A 12,746-nucleotide genomic window follows, 5' to 3' on the forward strand; every position below is an offset into this window, starting at 1 on the left:
AGGAGACAGTGATGCTCCACCCTTGCCCCTCCACGCCACCTTCAACTCAGCCACCCAGAAGAACCCAGAAGTCTCCAGCTGGGACTGTCCTTCCCATAAATCACAGAGTGGACGCTATCACTTCTGACAGCACAGCCCTGGCTTCAGGTGGGGAAACTGAGGCTCTGAGGCAGGACAGGAAGGATGATACCCCCGTCAGTCACTACCCTGGCTTCTGTCTCCTGAGAAAGCAGAGAATGGCCTCTCTTCTCATATTTCCAGCCTTATCGTGATGCTTGGGACTGACCCAGCAGCCAGCAGGCAAAGGGCCCCAGCCTAGCCAAGCCCATGCTGCCCATGAAGATGGGACGGAAGCCACTAGCCCATCTTCCCCAGGGCCCCTGTGAGGAGATGTAGAGGAAACACTCACCATGAATGAGGTCCAACACCCCCCGCGGCCTTTTCAGGCCTCAACTACAGCTCCTGGCACAGTTCTGGGATGTGCAGCTGGTGCCGCTGCGGGGGTGAATGAACTGAGAAGCCACAGGAAACATTCCAGAAAGCCTGGCTCTGGCTGTCCCGCCCTTCGGAAATGAACCCCCAGGTTGGAGTGACGGGGAGCAATTTGACGTGAGACTCCAAGGACCGCTGTGCTTCTGCTGACCTCAAGGGTGGTCTCAACACCACACCCTCTTTCCCAGGCCAACCCCCTGGAGCCCCTGCCAGCAACGCCCGTCAAAGCCACAGGACCCCAGAGGTAGCCCACTCACTGGCTGTGCCCAGGCCCTCCACCGGGGCTGCCGGGTGGGTCTCTGTAAGAAAGACTGCGGAGGCAGGGTAGAAATGACCGTGTATTCCCTGGTTACAAAGCGGGGCTGTGGCAGTCACCAGAGTGTCCGGTGGTCAGCAGACCAGCAGGGCCTCGTCATCGCTAGCCTCCAATACCGGGGAGCACGTTGGTGGGGGGCTCCTGCAGACCCTCAGTGGCTCTGGCAATTGGGGATCTTGGGTGCCGCTGGCAGTGGGAGTCTGGGGGTAGGGGTCTTGGGCCAAGCAGGGCTCTGGAGGTGTGTCCACAGGGGCCGGGCTGTCTTCTAGAGGGTCCTCACAGGCCTTTCTCTCCTTGCCCTCTGGTCTGTACTCTGGGTCTCGCAGGTTCAAGGGTGGGGCTGGCACTGAAGGTCCCACTTCCGGTGCATGGCCGGGGGCACTAGGAGGCCCCGCTCCAGCTTCCCTGGGGCTGCCTGCGTCTGTATGGGGTCCCGGGGGGTCTGGGAGAACCCCCGGGGCTGCCTGAAGGAGCCCATCACCCAGCACGGTCTGCGAGGTACGGGCAGCGGTCAGCAGCGGGATCTGGCCTCGAGGCGCCCGCGGCCTGTGGAAGAGCCGGTTCCAGAGGCGGCCGAGGCGGCGCCGAGATGGACCCCTGCGGGAGGCGTGCCTTCGCATCTGTCGCCGCATGGCGGTGCGGAGGTTCTGCAGCACTGAGGCCTGAGGGTGGGGCGGCAGCTAAGGCGGGGGCCAGGCCGTTCAGGAGCAGCCGTCGGCACACCCCCTTCCAGGCCAGACATTAATCGTGCTCCCTCCAAGCACCCTTTAGCCCTTAGCTTGGCCCCAAGGTCTTGGGGACTCTGTGAGACCCCGTAGGAAAGAACCCTGGGCCTTGTGGGACCTCATACTTGTACTCATGGCGTCTCACCTGGGATGCGCTGTAGACAGGGAAGTCCTCAACGGGAGGGATGAGGCCCTGCGCGATGAGCTGGCCATAGGATGGAGGAGCCTCCCGCCGCACGAACTCCGCCTCTAAACGCGTCATTTGGGTCTCAAAGGCCCTGAAAGCGAGGGCAGAAGGGAAGAATGATAGGGCCCCCCCCCCCCGGCCACCACAGCGGGATTTCGGGAGCCCACCCTAACATCCAGACCCCGGCATGCACACACCAGAAACAGGCCCTGGGTCGGGATGACCCACACCCAGAGCTTGGACCGTCGTGAGATTTTTCTCCAGGGAAACAGAGGAACGGGGGGCCGGGGGGGGGGGGCTCCAGGCCACCATGCGGTGCCCACCTGTACTCCTGCGTGCGCAGGGAGTAGAGTTTGAAGGCGCAGCCTAGGGCAATGACAAGCAGCAATCCGCATACCAGGCTGCCAATGAGGGCGGCGGTGATGACCTTGCGGGGCACGGCAGCCAGACAGCCATGCTCGTCGCTGCCATCTTGGCAGTCCTCCTGCCCGTCACAGCGCCACGTCTCGAAGATGCAGAGGTTGGTACCGCAGTGGAAGGTGCCGGGTTGGCAGGAAAAGCAGTTCTTCTCGTCGGCGCCGTCGGGGCAGCTCTTCTGGTTGTTGCAGCGATCGGCGGCCGCGTAGCACAGGCCGCTGCCACCCTCACAGGGATACTGATCCGGAGGGCAGGCTGGGCAGCCCTGCTCATCCCGGCCGCTGGCACAGTGCCACCAGCCGTCGCAGCGCTGCGGCTCGGAGAAGCAGCCCTGCTCCCCGGCGCCGCCATCGTCTCCCTCGCCGCCGCTCCCCCCGCAGGGCTGCTCCCACGGGAGGCAGTAGCCCTTCACCTGGTACGTGGCGTTGAAGCCGTGCCCGGCACTGCGGGCGCGAGCGTGGTAGGCCACGGTGAGTCGGCCCTGGGCTGCCTCGAGGCTCACAGGCCGGTGGTTGCTGCGGTAGGAGAGCGTCTGCAGCAGGCGGTCGCCGCGCTCGCCCAGGCCCTCGTACACCTGGACGTAGTCATCGTAGCCCAGCCGCAGCTCCAGCTGCAGCAGCACGCGCCGAGGGTCCTGCGTGTCCACCAGCCACGTGCAGTGAAGGTCCGAAGGCCCCCGGGCAGCGCCAAACAGGTCCGGGGAGGCAAAGGAACCGTAGAAGCTGCCCAGCCGCCGGCCGCACGCTAGGTCGGGGCAGCCGGCCTCGTCAGAGCCGTCGCCGCAGTCCTGGGTGCCGTCGCAGCGCCGCTCTACCGGCAGGCAGCGCGTGGAGCGAGCCCCACTGCACGGGAAGGTGCCCCCGGGGCACAGGCTGCCCGGGGGCTCCGACGCGGGTGCCGAGCAGTTGCCCTCGTCCGAGCCGTCCCCACACTCGTCCACCGTGTTGCACTGCCAAGGCCCAGGCAGGCACTTGCCGTTGTCACAGCGGAACTCATCTGTCTGGCAGGAGGCCTGGCCCAGCTTCCCTGGAGGCAAAGAGGTGGCATGATTAGGCCCCTTCCAGCACCGGGCCTGAGGCTGACTGAGAGCAGGCAGATGGGTTCAATCCCATCTGGGCCTCCGTACAAAGAGGCGGGGCCACCGATGGGGCAGAGGCTTATGGGTAGAAGGCTAGGTTCAGTTTGTGAGGTGAGCTTGGGGTGAGGGTAGGGTCTTCCAGCGAAGTGGGATCAGTTACCTAAGGAGACTCTCAGGCACCTCCAGACATCAGCCCCAACCCCAACCTAGGATTAGCAGGGCTCGTTAGGGGAGCCCTTGAAGAAACCCCGGGCCAGTGGAAGAGCTGGGTGGCATCACCTCGGATGTAGGAGAGGCGGAAGCCCTGGGCCTGGCCGGAGCTGGAGGCGTCTGAGTGGAAGAAGATCCAGACGTGGTCACGGGCAGAGATGAAGGCGGGTGGGATGGCTGAACCGCAGAGGCGGAAGGCCTCCTGGCGGGGTGGAGCTGCTGGGCCCAGCAGCAGCCAGTCGAGGGAGCATTGGTGAGACTCCTCCACATCGAAGTTTCGAAAGCTGTGGGCAGAGAGGGTCCTCATGGCCCAGGCCTGCCCAACAGCGGTCAGGCTGGCGCTCATGGCAGAGGCAGCCAGCTAGACCTGGCCCACCCAGCAGCCCTCCTTTTATCTCCCAAATAGCCCGGCTCTGCCCCAATCCCAGAGTCCAAAGGCAGCTCCACGAGGGATCATGGCATCTAAAGCCGCATCCGTTCCCTCCCTGGCTGGCATCCCCAACTCAAAACAGAGTGCAGAGACCCAGCAGCCTTCTGACACTTCCCCCTAAAGGGTGGTGACCAAGGGCTCAGATGCCTCTCGCCCTGAGTCAGCTGGGCAGCACAGACTCCCTGGACCGTGCCCTAAAGGAGGGGCTCTGCCCAGGAGGTTACTTGATGCCGCAGCCGCGGGTCCACAAGTGAGACATTGGCACCAGAGCTGAGCGAAACAAGCCAGAAGCCAGAACGGGCTCTGCCCATCCCGTTCCTGTCCTCATCCACGGAGTGATTAGACCCGGAGGCTGGGGCAGCCTTCTGGATTCTAGCGTTTAGAAGTATGGCAGACATAACAGAAAACGAGCCTCTAGCCAAATGTCCCCGTGGCCACCAGGCCAGGATTTCTAGCTCTTCAGTGACGCCCTCTAGCACCTCATCCCTGTTTCCCTCTGCCTTCGCCTGAGGTCCCTGCAGAAACCCTGACGTGGGGGCTCCATGTCACCTTAAGCCACTCTCCTGCAGGGCAGAGGGCAGACACGGCTGCCACCTCACACAGCCAGACCTCCCCACACACACACACACCGGCTCCCAAGGCTGAGGACTGAAAAGGAAAGAGTCAATACGGGAAGAGACCCAGCTGAGAACACCCAGGAAGTGGGCAATGAAATGGTCATTATGCACATGCGTGCTTACAGCTCACGCATGGCCTCATAGGTCTCTCAGATGCCTGTTCCTAAATATGCCCACACACCTAGACACATACATACCTGTCACACACACGCCCCCTCCGTGCCTGCTAAGGCCTGGGCTTGTACGCATCACACCCTGTCCACACCCTGTCCACACCCATGCGCGTGCCCTCATGCCTCCTCAGCATATTCACGTGTGCCGTCCCAGAGAGCCACCCCCCACCTTACCTGATGGTGATCATGTCACCACGGTCACCCTGAATGTACCAGCTGCAGTTAGTGCCTGGCGGGTAGTTGAGGGGCCAGGCTGGGCTGTAGATGACCCCTCGCCGTTCGGTGTGCTGTTCCAGCTTCCCGCTGCAGGCGGCTGTTGGGAGAGAAGGCTGAGAAATGTCCACCCGCCTCTGGGGAGGAGGCAGCCTTTGTGGGGGTGGCCCCCTGCTCATGGCTTGGGCGCATTTCCGCCAAGCCTGGCGGTCTACAGTTCAAGCCCTCAGGGAAGCTGTGTGTGGGTGGGAGTTCAGGACTTGAGGGGGTGGAGCCCCATCCCTGCAGTGTACCGAGGCCTTGATCCTGTGTGCTCAGCCCCTGCCCTACCCCCATTGCAGTAGAGCAAGACATTTTTAACTTCCCTTGGTATCTGGCACATGCAGATGTGAGGGCTTAAGACCTCGGCTTAGTGGATGTCTTGCACGGAGGCCTTCAGCACGTAGGTCTACACAGGTCACCTCACTAGAGCCCCAGGGGAGCTGGGGTATGCAGTTAAGAGCACTCGCTGCTCTTGCAGAGGACCCAGGTTCAATTCCCAGCACCCACATGGCTGCTGACAACTGTCTGTAACTCCAGCTTCCAGGGGCTCCAGTGACTTTTTCTTCTGACCTCCCTGGGCTCCTGAATCCATATGGTACACAAACATACACTCAAGGGCACCCATGTACACATATAAATAAATAAATATTTTAAAATAACAGCCCCAGGAAAGAGGGGCTTTGTCACCTGGTACATATTTACTGGACATCTGTCATGCACCAAGCAAAAGCAACAGGCCTGAATAAGCAGGACTGAAAATTTTCCCTGGGGATCTCACAGGGGGCAAGTGGAGTCCGGGTCTCAGTACAGCTTGTGTGAAATTGCGGTTTGGAGGCTGGAGAGATGGCTCGGTGTTTATGAGCACTTGCTGCTCTTGCAGAGGACCAGGGTCTGGCTCCCAGCCCCCACAGTGGGAAGCTCACAGCTACTTGTAACTCAGGTGCCCTCTTTTGGCTTCCTGCACACGTGAACCCCTCCCCCATCTACACACATAGGTAAAAAAATTTTTTTTTTAATTTAAAATATGGGGTTTTAATCTAAATGCATGTGAAAAGCTACTGGAGGTAGATGCCCTGTCCAAACAGAGGCTGGGGAGGTTAAGTGATTTCCCAGACACACAGCCAGCAAGCGGCAGAGTCATCTGGCCCTTGGTGGGTTCAGCCCCGCGCTGCAAGACCTGAGCTCACAAGCGTTCTTAGAGTGCCAGCTGCGTGTCACATCGGGGATGGAGATGAAGCAGTCATTGGCATGGGAGACACCACATCTGCCCCGCTGCCCGGTCCACGTGGCGCACCCTTACACGACTCTCACAAGTTTCTCTTATCCAACCGGTCACAAAGACTAGGCCCACTTCTACCGATGGAAAAGCAAGGCTTAGGAAGCAAATAGTGGCCCTTTCCCCCAGGTCTGCCTCCTCATCTGCCCGCCTCTGAAGCTGCAATCTCCCCCGCTGTGGCCTCAGTCTGGGCAGCTGCTGCAGGACGACCCCGCTCTAACCCTCTGCATCCCGACCTCATGTCGGCTGTCTACCAAACGGCCTCCCATCTCCTGTATCCTTCCCTCCTGCCCAAGACCCCTCCCGTGGAAGGGAGAACTGTTCCCCACCCTCCTAGCCCACTTTTTCAGCTTCGGCTCTGTGGGGTCCCTTCATAGGGAAGCCTACACCAGCTCATGCCCCAGCGGAGATCCTATCCTTCGGCCCTCCTCGGCCTCTGTCACAACAGTGTCTTCCCTCTTGGTCCAGAAACTGTTTAGTGGCAAGTCCTCACAGGAGAGCAGGCTGGGACGCTCTGGCCTGACACCCAGGGGCCAGCGTGGCGCCTAACACACGGCGGATGCCCAGCATGAGCTACTGATGGTCAGTCTACTACCTTCTGAGCATCCCGAGGGGTGTGGTCACCCTCTCATCCGTGACCGTGGCGGTCTCAGCTATGCAGTCTACTCACAAGGGCATCAAAGAGCTGAGTGTGAAATCCATCTTTGAACAAGGTGTGGCGGCACACACCTATAATACTAGCACCCAAGACGCTGGGGCAGGAGGATCCTGACTTTGAGGCCAGCCTGGGCTATATAGTGAGTTCTAGGTCAGCATGAGCTACATGTGACCCTGAGGAAGAAAAGAAAGAAAGAGAGATTTCATAAAGGAAAGAGAGAGTTGGGGGGTGGGAAGATGGGAAGATGGAGAACAAAAAAGAGGAAGGGGAAAGAAAGGGAGGGAAGGAAAAGCCACCTTTGCCCTAACGTAGCAGTGGCCGCCCTCAGTTTCATCCTTCTATAGCATCCATAGTTCTAGCGCAGAGGTACAAGCTGGTCCTCTGCTCCTGATGCCCACATGTGGTCCTAGGACGCAGCCTCCCCAACCTCAGGTGTTTCGCCAAGGTAACAGGAGGCAAAGCTAGCAGAGCAGGGACTCAAGAGATCACGCATGGCACCCCAGCCTGGACCTGACTCCCGCCGGCAGCTGAAGCCGCTAACTAGGGGATCTTGCAGAGCCCTAACTGTTCACCTGAAGTGACCTGGAGAATTTCTCCCTCCTGAGGTGCAGGGCGTGTGGCTCCTGGGTGGACAGAGCCAGTGAGATGGGGGGAGGGGTGTCTCGGCTCTCTTCCTCCTACATAGAATCGGTCAAGGTTCTAAGTCAACATCTTGCTCCCTCCCTGTCTCAGCCAGACGCTTGTGCCTGTAGCCACATCTGGCCATTTATTCAGGGTTTAGGTGGCCTGTCTGTCTAGATGACTGGACCACCGCCAGCCCATGCCAGTCTTTTCACAAAACCTCTACCCTATAAGCCCCAGGGAGTATCACTGTTACCTGTCTCCTCTTCTCTGGGGTGGGGGTGGGGAGTCACGAGTACTGGACCCATGATTCTACAGCAAGCGGGAGAATGGGTCTGCACAGGGAGCTCCAGGAAGGGCTCTTGCCTAGATACCCCTTGGCAACAAGTTCAGAGATGTTGTCTAGCTTGGCCAATACACCCTGAAACTCCGGCTCTCTCTGACAGCAGCTTCATCTCCACCCTAGGGCACCACCCTAGGCCCAGACCTAAGTGTCTCCTCCATGGCCATATGGTATAAGGACACATCTTATCTGTCTGTGAAACAGAGCCAGTCTATGTTGCTGGCTACAGTTAGAAAAATCAGGAAAGTGACAGTCGCAAGGCGGACAGTCATGTGATGGGACAAACGGGTGGGGTAGTGGAGTCTAGAGGAATGTCACGTTGGAAGTGAGGATCAGACAGGGTTGATGGTAAAGGCTGATGTCCAGAGCATGGACAGAAGTACTGTGTTTGGGGGATGCTGGTATAGGAGAGAGCCCCAACGGGGTTCAGGGGTCAAGGAGGGTCCTCTGGGCTTTCTACGTGGAGACCAGCCTTTGCTCTTACAGATTGTCTGAGTTCTCAGTGGCTAAGCAGGAAAGGGACAAATGGCAGGTCTATAGATGGTGTCATCAGTGGTGGATCCAAAGCATTGTCAAATCCTCCCGGGAGGACAGGGACAAGGCTTGATGAAGCAGAGCTGGCAGATCTGATTTCCAGAGGTAACCTGACAACAAGGAGCCAGGCTCCCCTCATGCCCAGACACTTGGCCAAGTACCTGAGTAGAAGACAGTGTGAACTTTACCCTAGGATCACAGAGGAAGGCAGGGGCAGGGGTCGGGGGGAAGGACTCAGGGGGTAGGCCTTTTGACCCAGGGAGTACCGGAAGGAGCAAGGGGTAGGCTGAGATGCTTTGAAATGGACCTGGCATGGGCTGGGAGAGGGCCAGGAGACAGCAGGAACAAAGGAGAAAGTATCTAGAAATGCAGACATGAGGCCCGTTCTGGGAGGCGCGGGCTAGGCCGGGGAGAAGCTGGCCGGCGATGCCAGAGGGATCAGAGCTGTATCCCAGGGACACTAGGACCCACCCTACAACCTGTCACCACCCTGTGCATTCAGCTCCCAACATCGACAGCACCATGCACAACCACTACTGGGTGAACAGCCACCCTGGACATGAGTAACGAGAGTCTGCTGGGCCACAGGTCTTGACAGCTAAGGAAGCTCATCAGGAGGGCCCTTCTCTCCCAGACACCGCTTCTGTAAACCTGGGGGACACATCTGCAGTGCCCGCCCAGCAGCAACAGCAGGGCAGGATTGGTCTCGGGTTCACGCCTGCAAGATCATCAACCTCCTCTCCCACCGTAGCCTGGCTACAGACGCCCGACCCAGCCAGTGCTTTCCTGGAATCAGGATGCAGAACTGGGCTGTCCTCTGGGTCAGGACATGAGGCTGGGCTAGGCTGGTCAGTGCTGACTAAGGTAGAGTCCTGGGCCAGCCTGGCTCAGCAGACGAGGCCCAGCTGCAGAAAAATACAGAGCTGGGGTACCAAGAAGATTACAGAGGGCAGAAGCCAAGTCGTCTAGACAGGTGGGGAGACGCTGGGCCTCTGTGAATGTCTCCACCGTGCCTCTGCCTGCCCTCCCCACACCTTGTAATCACCACCAGACAGATCTACCCACCTTGAGTCTCGGGGGGATGAGTGGCAGGCTGAAACCTGAAACCCCATGTAGCTCCTGCTTTGCCTGTGGCACAAGAGACAACAAACAAGTTCCAAGTCCCCAGGCTTGGGGTCACACATCTTTACACACACCCCGAGGCACCTCGCCACAATGTGTTTTTGCCAATTACTTAGACCTTGATACCATTGGCTTACTTTTGAGACAGGGTCTCCCTATGTAGCCCAGGCTGCCCCAGGACTTGCAATCCTCCTGCCTCGGCCTCCCCAGTACTAGGATCACAGGCATGCAACACCACACCCGGCACTAAAACACCATTTCAGGGTTTGCTGAAGACAGCCAGATATGAGCAAGACATGGTGAGGTTCACTTGGTGAGGTTCACATAGCGCAGGCTACCTCACAACTAACCTGTTCGTTCTCCAAACAGTGGCAGCCCCTCCACAGCCAAGAATGAGTATCTGTGGCTACTCCTCCCTCTCCGGATACCACACCAGAGCTCAAAGACGGCCATCAGATGGCCAGCCAACACTGACAGGCAAAAGGCCAACACAGGGCTCCTCACTGCTTTCTCACACCCTGTGTGTCAACCTCTAGGCTGCACTTTGGCTTCCCTGGAACAAGTCTTTCCCACGCAGAGCAGTAGATGCAGGGCTGAGTTCTTATCCACCATCGTCCTGACCCTCACACACGAGCCAATACCCTCTCTGCCCTGAAACAGAGGGCTAGGTAGCAGGCAGCCAGAGCCTGCTCTAGAATTAGCCTCCACGTTCACTCAAACTGGCCATTCTAAGCTGTCAAAGCTGTAGCCTGATTGCTTTGCCTTTCGGCTGGAAATCCCACTGAAAGCTGTTGCTTCTGCTTTCTCCTCATCCTGAGTCACCTAGCAATCTGTGGAGGCTTGAACCCAGGCTAGGCAGTGCTCCACCAATGAGCCACACCTCAGCCCCTCACTGGGTTATTTTAGGCAGATGCTTTACCACTGAGCCATGCCCCAGACACAGGGGGATTCTAGGCAGGGGCTCTACTAGTGAGCCACACCCCAGCCCCTCACTGGGGGATTCTAGGCAGGGGCTCTACTAGTGAGCCACACCCCAGCCCCTCACTGGGGGATTCTAGGCAGGGGCTCTACCACTGAGCCACACCCCAGCCCCTCACTGGGGGATTCTAGGCAGGGGCTCTACCACTAAACTACATCCTCAGTCCTTCAAAAAGAATATTTTAGACAGAGTCTCACAAAGTTAGCCAGGCTTTCCTTTAACACGCTCTGTAGCCTAGGCAGGCCATAATGTCAACCTTTCTGCCCCCAGTCTCCTGAATGGCTGGAATTACAGGACTGTAATACCAAACCAGTCTTAAAAGTCCGTTTTGGTTATTTTTTCCTCTCTCAATGGTACTGGCCTCTGTGGCACCATTAATAATATGAGCATCCAGTGTCCCTAAGGAACCCCACGGCCCACAAGAGGCAGAATCTATCAGCTGCACAGGGCTTTTGCTAGTTTGCTAGTTTGTGGCTAGTACCAAGCCACAGAGCACCAGCCCCCTCTGACCATCCTGGGTCATTGCTTCAATGGGCGCTAATGGCCAGTTTGAGGTAGTCTGGCATTTTACCAAAGAAGTCATTTGTCAGTAAGTTAGAATTTGCTCAAGGCCAACAGCTACTTCATGACTCTGTAAATAGGCACAGGTAAAGATTTTTTCAATCAGAGCCCTGATAGCCATCCTCAGAGGTCAACGACCCGGGGCAGGCTTACTCACCTAAGGCAGGAACCGCGCTGCTGAGCCTCCCAGTGAGAAAGAGGTTCACTGTGAAAGACACAAAGAGGTGTTAGCAGGGGACAGTAGCTCCTAGAATCCAGGGGCACATGTCTGGGCTCCCCACAACCACAGGACACTACAGTTGAAGTCGAGGTAGGTCCTCTTCATTTCCCTCGGCATGGCCCAGATGGAGCTCAGAGGGTCTCAGGAGCTGCCCTCATGCACCCAGAGCCAGAGCCAGCCACATGCTAGCTAACGCTGCGACACCCTGAGTGACAACCACACCCCTGGCACAGAATTAGGTGGTTTCGAGAGTGGCCTCCACCACCCTAAAGGGCTTCCTGCCTCGATGGGCATTTAGGGGCGACGTTACCACCGCCCTCCTCGTACCCCACTGACCTAAACGCAGAGTTTTCCTGCCACCGCCACGAGAGTCTAGGCCAAGTGAGAGGCAAATCTAACTTCCTGGACACCCGGGTCCCCACTCCCTGACTGAGGCACTCCTGGTTAGAGCAGTCAATCTCCATTTGAGGAAGAACAGGGGCACTAACTTCATCCGAACCCCAGACCATCCAGGCTCTGCTAGGCCCAGACAAGAAGGATCTCACCTCTGCCCTGCCCACCTGGGAAAGGCAACAACCAGGACCCAGGCCACCCACAGGCGTTCTAGGCATAGGCCACTTTGATTAGCTCAGAGTAGCTTCCACCCCACAACACACACACATTCTCACCCTTCTCTATCCTTGGGGTCCAGATGAGAGTTACTATTTAAAATGAAAAGGCTTCCCCCCACCCAACTTGTCATTTCAGTGGTTTCAGGGAGCCTATCCGGTTCCTGAACACTCAACAATGACATCATAGGGTGTCCCCTAATGACCCCAGCTCTTCCAAGGGCCTCCCTCCTTCATCAAGGTAAATAAAGAGCCATGTGGGTTGAGGATTTAACTCCTTCCTTCCCCTCTCCTGCAATTGGCCCTGGGAAAGTGGACAGGAAATTTTCCTCGTCACAGAAGGAGCCTTCTAACCTGCCAGGTTCCAGTCCTGGCAGGCTCTTGGCCCTCCCCAGAACAGACTCCCACCCCTGTCAGGGCTCCACCGGCCTGTAGCCGGTCTGGGTCTGGCAAGACACAATGGGAAAATGAGTTCTCACATCTGCCTCCCCCAGCCCCCATGCTGAGTCCCCATCTTTGGCTAGCTCCCAGGCCTGCCCCCGACTCCAGGCAGGAAGCGGTTCCGTCTTCAGGGAGCAGCGGTCCGGGCCTTTGTCCACAGCGCTAGAGGCCAGAGCACAGCTCAGGCAGGCCCGGCTGAAAGCGACAGGAAAAGCCCAGGCTCCCCCAGGAACCAGCGTTCTCGTCCCCCAGGTCTGGGCCTGGGGCGCTGCTGTCTCGCCCGCCTCGGCAGCGCGAGGATGCCGTGCGCTCTGCATCCTGGGTCCGGGAGCCATCGCTGTGCGGGCTCCAAGCCCTACCCGGCCCGGCCCGGCGCGCGGCCCACTCACCCAGGCAGACTACTGCGAGCGGCGCCCTGGCGCCCGGCGCCCCCTCCGGCCCCGCGGCCGCGCGCTTCTCCATGCCGGGGCGGGCCGCGCGCGG

At 58.6% G+C, this 12,746-nt stretch overlaps 1 protein-coding gene across 2 annotated transcripts; it reads right to left on the minus strand.

Moving 5' to 3' along the window:
- Positions 1 to 817: 817 nt before the first annotated feature.
- Lrp3 (LDL receptor related protein 3) lies at positions 818 to 12,734 on the minus strand. Of its 2 annotated transcripts, XM_055594983.1 has the most exons (8): positions 12,653 to 12,734; positions 11,152 to 11,199; positions 9,398 to 9,460; positions 4,820 to 4,958; positions 3,495 to 3,709; positions 2,044 to 3,163; positions 1,679 to 1,811; positions 818 to 1,470 (listed from the first exon to the last, which is right to left on the minus strand). In XM_055594983.1, exons 1-8 carry the CDS (start codon positions 12,723 to 12,725, stop codon positions 883 to 885), a joined length of 2,379 nt encoding a protein of 792 aa, XP_055450958.1. In that variant the 5' UTR covers positions 12,726 to 12,734; the 3' UTR covers positions 818 to 882. The 2 variants fall into 2 exon arrangements, with proteins under 2 accessions (XP_055450958.1, XP_055450959.1); XM_055594984.1 differs by lacking the exon at positions 9,398 to 9,460.
- Between the last annotated feature and the right edge of the window lie 12 nt (positions 12,735 to 12,746).

Source organism: Psammomys obesus, unplaced genomic scaffold (assembly GCF_907164565.1).
Source record: "Psammomys obesus unplaced genomic scaffold, mPsaObe1.curated_primary_1811, whole genome shotgun sequence".
NCBI classification, from domain to species: Eukaryota; Metazoa; Chordata; class Mammalia; order Rodentia; family Muridae; genus Psammomys; species Psammomys obesus.

Bases quoted from the DNA above. Each gene is read 5' to 3' on its own strand.
- Lrp3 (XM_055594983.1), bottom strand. From the start codon at position 12,725: ATGGAGAAGCGCGCGGCCGCGGGGCCGGAGGGGGCGCCGGGCGCCAGG. The intron at 4,959-9,397 runs GTGGGTAGATCT...CTCTCCCAACAG, and splicing joins TCATCCCCCCGAGACTCAAG to CCGCCTGCAGCGGGAAGCTG. The intron at 1,812-2,043 runs GTGGGCACCGCA...CCTCGCTTTCAG, and splicing joins CTGCGCACGCAGGAGTACAG to GGCCTTTGAGACCCAAATGA.